Source organism: Tenebrio molitor, chromosome 5 (genome assembly GCF_963966145.1).
Source record: "Tenebrio molitor chromosome 5, icTenMoli1.1, whole genome shotgun sequence".
Classification (NCBI taxonomy): domain Eukaryota; kingdom Metazoa; phylum Arthropoda; class Insecta; order Coleoptera; family Tenebrionidae; genus Tenebrio; species Tenebrio molitor.
Genome location: NC_091050.1, coordinates 21,821,690 through 21,829,754, shown reverse-complemented (window position 1 = coordinate 21,829,754; position 8,065 = coordinate 21,821,690). Strand labels below are relative to the sequence as shown.

The 8,065-nt window shown below is 38.1% G+C and overlaps 1 protein-coding gene across 1 annotated transcript; it reads right to left on the bottom strand.

The window, feature by feature from the left end:
- Window positions 1–5,008: 5,008 nt before the first annotated feature.
- On the bottom strand, window positions 5,009–7,616 carry LOC138130925 (NADH dehydrogenase [ubiquinone] flavoprotein 1, mitochondrial-like). The gene is made up of 5 exons (XM_069047634.1): window positions 7,459–7,616; window positions 7,100–7,327; window positions 6,523–7,046; window positions 5,751–5,983; window positions 5,009–5,697 (listed from the first exon to the last, which is right to left on the bottom strand). Exons 1-5 carry the CDS (start codon window positions 7,505–7,507, stop codon window positions 5,295–5,297), a joined length of 1,437 nt encoding a protein of 478 aa, XP_068903735.1. The 5' UTR covers window positions 7,508–7,616; the 3' UTR covers window positions 5,009–5,294.
- Window positions 7,617–8,065: the final 449 nt, after the last annotated feature.

Below are 8,065 nucleotides of genomic sequence, written 5' to 3'. Positions count from 1 at the left end.
ATGAATACCGACCATCTTCATAATAACCTAAGTGTTAAAAAAATTATATTTGAACACTCGAGATTCTTGACGTGTAAACGCAATTCTAGGATGTCAAATGAATGAAGCATATTCTAGTTTAGATCTAACAAACGTCATTATTTCCTATTTATTAGTGATCTATTAATTTCTCAAAAACTCTCTGAAATATCTGAAAATTAATCCAAGTGACTTCAAACATTCAAACTAAGTCTGAGCAACATGAAACTTAAAACACAGTTTAGAATAAAAAATTATGCCCAAGTCACGAACAGTTTCTGGTCGAACTGTAAGAACGCCGTTATTCACGTAATTGAATATGACGTTAACATTTTAATTAGGTATGTCATAACACTGCACTTGTAAACACTTATTTAACTCATACCAATCTGATTAAGGTTGCGTTGCAGCAAGAGACAATCATTCACTAAACAAATTTTGGTAAAGAGCTTCAGGCCACCGGCATGTAATAAGTAATTCATGTCATGATTGGATACACAACAATGGTCTACGTCAGCCGACCGATGATTAAAGACAAAGCAGTACCTACACAAACTGTTTTCTATTGAGAAGATATGGAGTACCTACATGAGGAGAGTGAAGTTTGGCGAACAAGTTGTTGTAGTTCAGACTATCAAAAGTCTTACAGAAATCGGTATAGATAGCAAACAGATAAACTGTCTGCCAACAAGAGTCAACAGAATTAGATACAAATTGAATAGGTAGAAGATGAAAGCAGATTAGAAGGAGAGAGAGAAGTAGGTACTGCAAGAGGAACGGGTATGCTAGCGGAGGAAGTGGAAAGAATGGGAACGGAAGGAAGATGGATGAGTGCGGAGCTGAGCGAGAGGGACAAAGACACGGACAAGCAAGAGAGAAGGGAGAGAATCAGAGAATCCAGGGAGATGCATGACAGAGGATGTTCCGGTGTACTTGGGGAGAGAGAGAGCGAAAGAGAGAAAATTGATGGCAAGATTCAGATGTGGGAAAGAAGAGAGAAAGAGAGAACAGGTATTGGACGGAAGAAGAAGAGAGAAGGTGCAGGATGTGCCGCGAGGAGAGAGAGACGATCGAGCACATGTGGAGCGGATGCGGCGAAATGAGAAAGAGGAAGGCAAAGGAGCGGGAAGAAATACTGAGCGAAGACGGAAGAGAGATAGGATGGATGAAAGAGGTATGGAAGAGAAGAGAAAGGATAGAAAAAGAAAGGGGTGAGGGATAGGAAAAAATGTTACTTTTTTTTTTGAATTGTATTTTTATGTTTGTAATCAGGAATCGGAAAGCCCATAGGGCAAATAATGGGTCTGTCACAATAGTGTTAATGTTAGTGGTAATGTTATAATGTTAGTGGAGATGGCAATGGTGATGTTAGTAGTCCAGTGTTCACAATAATATTAACGGAATGTTATGTTAAAGCATTTTCAAGAATAGGTAGAAGATAATAAGTTGGTAACTGCTGGTCTGTCTTGAGCAAAACCATGTTGGTTGAATAAAGACGATTAAAAAATGGTCATTTCAAAAATTTCCGAAGAGTTATTGCTGATTGGAATTGGTCTATAATTTTCAATACAGAAACAATAGGCAATTCTTTCCAAAACAGGAATAGTCATGTAACTTCCATGATCCAGGAAAAGTTACAGTATTTAAAATCAGATTAAACATTACCCATTGAAGTTTAGCCAGAATGTTTGCACAATCTTTTACAAGAAAAGCTGTGATTTTAGAAGGGCCACTAATACCCTTTCACTTCGATTTTTTCATTGCATCATACAAGACCGCCTTGATCATACACCTTTCCTTCTGTGACTGTTTTAAAAATGACATTAGAGACACATCATTTAAAACAATATTAGACTCGAATACCCCGATAAAAACAGTAGGTGATCCACCATATGACTTGGACTTACCCTCCTGTCCTGTGTACATACAGGAAAAATTAGAATAAGTAATTTTGTTTTATCCTGACTTCAAAACTTTTAAAACGAGCTACGTGTTATGAGGAAGTTTTCTCCTTTTTCTTTTTTTTTTATTGCTGATGAATTAACACACTTTACACTGTCAACCAACTCTTTATTCTTCGGCAGTGCCGCAAAAAACAAAACGAGGTAGGTACTTAATTAATACGGTGTCAAGCGGGTGGTTCGTATTGGGTCTCCACTTTGACTCCAGGAATCACAATATGTCAAGTTGGTTAAATTCCAAACAATCATCAACTGCGGTTTGTCTTCTTGTTGTTTGAGTATCAATCGATTTAAGGACTTGGCTTTTTCGGAGAACTCAGTAATTGCTGTCAAACAGACACTCACAAAATGACCAATCATTTTATATTTGAAACAAATGTGAGGTATCGAAGGTGAAGAAAAAGAGGTTGGTTTTATCGTACTTTAGAACACGAGATGAAAGCTCGATTACATCCACTGGTTGGACATAAATTTCCCTGTGAAAGCTTAAGATACCTACCAAATTGAATTTTACTTTGAATCAAATAAATGTCATAATCATAATTTATAGTGACCAACATAGTATGAAAAAATAACTAATACCTGTTCACTTTGTATTGACCGTCAGTGGTGCAAATCGCACACACTTGGCATTAACTTTCATTCGAGTTGCCATAGTAACAGGTCAGTCATTTGCACCATTGACGTTCAATACAAAGTGAACAGGTTTTAGCTAGGGTTTTTTAAATTTTACCAACCTAAAGCAACAGGTGATGGTTTTTTGATTTTTGAATGGACTTTATGAGCATATTCGTCACTATGGACTTTATGGGCATATTCGTCACTTTGGACTTTGTATACCCACCTTGTGAAATGACATTTATGGACTGGATAGACAAACGTTTGACAGCAAGATTCGAGGCGCAGGATTTAATACAGGGCACACGCTAACCACTTTATCTTGTATGGTTAGAAATAGAAACCATTTCATGCGCCCAATATTTAGAGTTAAGAATGTTACTTAAAGCTTAAAGCTGCTATCCGTTAACTCAGCTATAAAATTTAGCGCTAGTTCTTTTGAACAGAAAACTGGCGAATCCATCCCATTTACAATTTGATCCCCAAAAAGAGAGCACGAAAAAGTAAATCTTCGGCAAAATGCAGCGACAAGTCGCAGAGATTTGTCTCACTTCACCGACATCCAAAGAAAATTTTCATCCCTGGATATACCTAACCAGGATGACAATGAGAGGTTAAAAGCAGAGAATTGTAAATCAAATATTTCCCGGCGAGGGAGGAATACCGTCTGCATAAATTGCGAAAACCAAGTACTACGGGACTGAATAGTAGTAACGCAATTCTCGTAATTTCGCAATTTAGAATGGAAAGATCTCACCAAAACGTAGGATCAAACACGAAGCAGCGAAAAATAGTAATACAGGTAAGTACCACCTGAACACCCACCATTTTAATTTGTTTCCTTTTCACAAAAATTGCTATTTCTGACGCGTTCTCGCACTGTGAGTCTGCAAAACTATCCCTTTTAACAAAATTTGGCCATTGTAAAATGTGTTCAAAATGACAACTTTGAATGTAAACTTTTTTTCAAGTTATTTTTATATTTCTTGGGATATAATTACTTAAATAGAAAAAATGTGAATTGAAAGGTGGACATCCGTGCCACTACTCGAAACAATTATTTTTCCATTGCACAAGAGATCTCTGTCATAGTTCCAGTGATACTTGTACGTAAGACTAAATCAATTACCCAACACTAATTATTTGTGGGGGATTACTAAAGTATTTTGTAATTTGCTAAACTACCGTATGCGTCCTGACCTTCGATGTAGTTTACTTCTTGCATGAATGTGTAAAACTGAAAGTTCACTTGCATTGGAATTTTCAGCATTTCAAAATGTCCTCTTACTGCATCTCCTAAAGGCATTAGCAAAAATTATAATTAATGACATATTAATAATGATCAAATCAAACTCAAGTGTGTTTTATTCATCGCATGATCCTACCAACCTCAGACTTTAAATTTCGAAACCGTTTCAATGAATTGCAACAGTACTTATGATACTCCTCAACAGCTATTTACGATTTGCAAATTTTGCATTGCACTTGTTGCATTTTACACGTGTAAGTGTTGTTTTACGACCGATAAAATATATGAAAGTTCATATGATAGTGCAGAATACGACAGAACACGCCTGTTTCAGTTTTAGGAAGTACTTACCTGCTCACTTTTCAGTACAAAGTACTTATTTTAAGACGCTATAAAAACGACCACTGTGGTGGTACAAATCCTGTCTACCGTGGATCTTTAGTTTCGCACCGAATGACAACTCTTTTGTATCAATAAACGAAACAATTAACAGGTAGTTAATGCTCACATTATTATGATCATAATTAAATCAAAATATGCCAATTATGTCATTGGTTTGTAATTAAGCGGTTATGTGCTATTAATAATAAAATAATGCCAACCACTCCGGCAACAATGCGAGATAATGACACCACAGTTACAAAATACAGACAATTATTCAGTTACATAACAAGTTACCTTCAACTTTGCTTTAAAACATGATATTTTTTGATATTGAACGGTTAATAAGAAACAGTCTCAACATGTGTGCAGACTTAATTTTTATGAAAAGTGGAAAGGATATTACTCAATCGCGAGATTTATGTAACACTAACATTTGCAACGGCAAGTTTTCAATTATAATTGAAAATATCCAACGTATTTAGTAGAAACAGATCCATAAACTATACAAATATCGCTAAATAACACTACACATTTTTCTAGAACGCCTCTACGTAGGCAGCAGGTACTTAAGTAACGTGTACAAACGTTCATTTGTCCTAGAAATGATTTTGAAGCTGCAACACAACCATTTTTTCTTTTACACCTTGGCAAGTGCCGTTCCTGAGAGAATAATTAGTGTAATCCTGGGAGGATCAGACCGCACTTGCGCCCTCTACTGCCCAACCTTGCACTCATCGCATTACGATTCCACTCACACACCTTAACCAAAGTGCAAGGATTTCAATCTATAATTTTATTTACGTTGCTATTACATAATTATATACATTCAAAACAGGGAGAGTAAAAATTCACAAAATGCCAACACAACAAATTTTAAGTTGTCAGAGCGCCCCACACGTCTGTCGGTATGGTATGTTGGGATGATTTGAAGGATTACTCTAAAATTTTCTACAAGTTAAAAAAATCAACCCTTATACATTGTACATAAATACTTAATAAGTAAATGGGTACCTCGCATCATCTTCAAATCAAATTAATTAATACCTATTTGCGAAATGCTAGAACTAACACTGAGCGGCGCTCCTGTCGCCTTCGTGGAACTTCCTCATCCTGTCCTCCAGTTCGGGCCGGAAGTGTCTGATGAGTCCTTGAACCGGCCAAGCGGCACCGTCGCCCAAAGCACAAATCGTGTGTCCCTCGATCTGTTTGCTCAACTCCCATAACATGTCGATCTCTTCCGGTTTGGCATTGCCGTCGACGAATCTGTACATGATCTTGTTCATCCAGTTGATTCCTTCGCGGCAAGGAGTGCACTGGCCGCAGGACTCGTGCTTGTAGAACATGATCAATCGCGCGATGGCTTTGACGATGTCGGTCTGTTTGTTCATTACGATAATGGCTGCCGTTCCCAAGCTGGTTTGGGCGGCGACTAGACCGTCGAAATCCATTATGACGTCCTCGCAGACGCTGCAACGGTGGAGTGTAATAATTGTAAAAATTGCGAGGAGAGTTGGGAGTACCTCTTGGGGATGAGAGGTGTGGAAGAACCACCCGGGATGATGGCCAAGAGATTGTCCCAACCACCTAAGATGCCGCCGGCGTGACGTTCCACCAACTCTTTGAACGTGATGCTCATCTCTTCTTCTACGGTGCAAGGTCGGTTGACGTGGCCGGAGATGTTGAAGAGTTTGGTACCGGAGTTTCTGGTTCGGCCGAATGATGCGAACCAGGCGCCTCCGCGGCGGCAAATTGTCTGTTCACAAAAATGTTACAACTATTTTAGTTTCTGGGGAGGGAATTGTGGCGAAATAAAAAAATGTAACATTCGTTTTCTCCAAGAGAAATATTTCTGCCCACTGAAGCATGTTTCTGATACGATTTCAGGTTTTTGACCGCCGAACAAATTTCTCTTCGAAAAATACAGGGTTATTATAATTGACTGTCCCATCGCAGTTTGCGTTGAAAACCACACACATTTTGGATGCGCCGCCAGCCTCGCAACATGAGATAGACTCGTAGACACTTAGACAGATTTCCGGCGGTAAAAATTATCGCCACTCATCGGTGATATTAGTCTTACTCATGTTATGAGGCTTGCGCGGTACATTCAACTACGCCACCAACGCCAACTGCGATGGGACAATCATTTATAATAACCCTGTATTACAATATTGGTACTTTATCCATATGAGTATAATTTATTGTGTTTGAGGTTACCCAAATAAATACATCACATTGATTTACTCACGTTTTTAAACTTGAAAAATAGCAATAAAAACGAGTGTTACTTACAGGTGCCACTGCAACAGTTTCAACATTGGTGACTGTAGTGGGACAGCCAAACACTCCCACATCTGCTGGAAAAGGTGGCTTCAGTCTTGGCTTGCCTTGTTTACCCTCAATAGATTCAATCAGGGCAGTTTCCTCCCCACAAATGTAGGCTCCAGCACCTCTGTGCATAAAAACATCAAAATCATAACCTGATCCGCAGGCATTCTTTCCTAATAAACCAGCTTGATAAGCTTCAGCAATGGCAACCTGCATATTCGAGGCTTCATTGTAAAATTCTCCTCTGATATAAATATAAGCAGCTTTGGCACCCATTGCCTTGCCAGCAATGAGACAACCTTCGACCAATTTATGCGGATCATGTCTCATAATTTCTCTATCTTTGCAAGTGCCAGGTTCACCTTCGTCAGCGTTTACGACGAGATATTTAGGTCGGCCGTCTCCTGGTTTATTCATGAAGGACCATTTCATTCCTGAGGGGAAACCAGCACCACCACGACCACGTAGACCAGATGTCTTGACTTCATCTGGGATATACTAATCATGAAACTAGATTGTTGTGTGATGTGACAAAACATACTTATAATCCAGTCTGCCCCTTTGGTTAAAATTTCTTTTGTCTTGTACCAGTCTCCTCTTTTTAAGGCGCCTTTTAAGCGCCAGTCATGTTTGCCATACAGGTTGGTGAAAATGCGATCCTCATCAGCGAGGGGACCAAATGTTGTTTTGGTTTGGGGAGGTGGAGTACCCGGGGGAGGTGTCGAATAAAATGCCAACTGGGCATTGCTGGAACTTGCGGCTAAAAAGCCTACAACATTATGTAATGCAAGTTAGGTTATGTCATGGAAATATCCGAAACTCTAAAAAAATTAACAATTTGCAAATATTACTTTGTTTACAGATCAACAATAAAGTGTTTTATGTATGTAATGTATTTACCGTAATGATTCCGAGCTAAATTAGTAAAGCGCACCAGAGTGCCTGACATCTTGTCATTGGCACTACACCACTAAACAACAAAATTAGAAATGACATTGCAGTATTGACAATTTAAGATAAATTACAGCGTCTTTTCTGGTTGATCTACCACACAAAACAATTTAAAAAAAACTTCTTTGTCTTTGTAAATTATATTTAATAGTTTAATGTTAAAATTAAATACAAGTTTTGTGAATAACATACATCTACGCTAATTCATATTTAGAATCTATCTATCAGCTATCAGCAAGAACCAAGAAAGCAAAACGCAAGAAACTGTAATTATTAATTAATCCAATCCAATCCAGCAAAAATTATGCTGCAGTACAGGAATGTCAACAAGAAATTACTCCCTAGGATTCATCCGTGCTAGGATTGTAGGATTCGAACTTTTAGGGAAATTACGTTTTTCATGTTGTAGGAAACTTGAATTTTCAAAAATAAATTTTAACAACAAAAAACATCAGTTACCGAGAAATGAGCCATTTGTAACTGTTGGAAGGGATTTGCTGCCTTACATTTTTGACATGGTTACGTTTTCTTTTGTTTGTCACCAAAAAGAAACCAC

Coding starts and splice junctions, on each gene's coding strand:
- LOC138130925 (XM_069047634.1), bottom strand. CDS start 7,507: ATGTCAGGCACTCTGGTGCGCTTTACTAATTTAGCTCGGAATCATTAC. Junction 7,328..7,458: donor TTTAGCTCGGAATCATTACG/GTAAATACATTA, acceptor ATAATGTTGTAG/GCTTTTTAGCCGCAAGTTCC. Junction 5,984..6,522: donor AAACTGTTGCAGTGGCACCT/GTAAGTAACACT, acceptor TTTTGTGAACAG/ACAATTTGCCGCCGCGGAGG.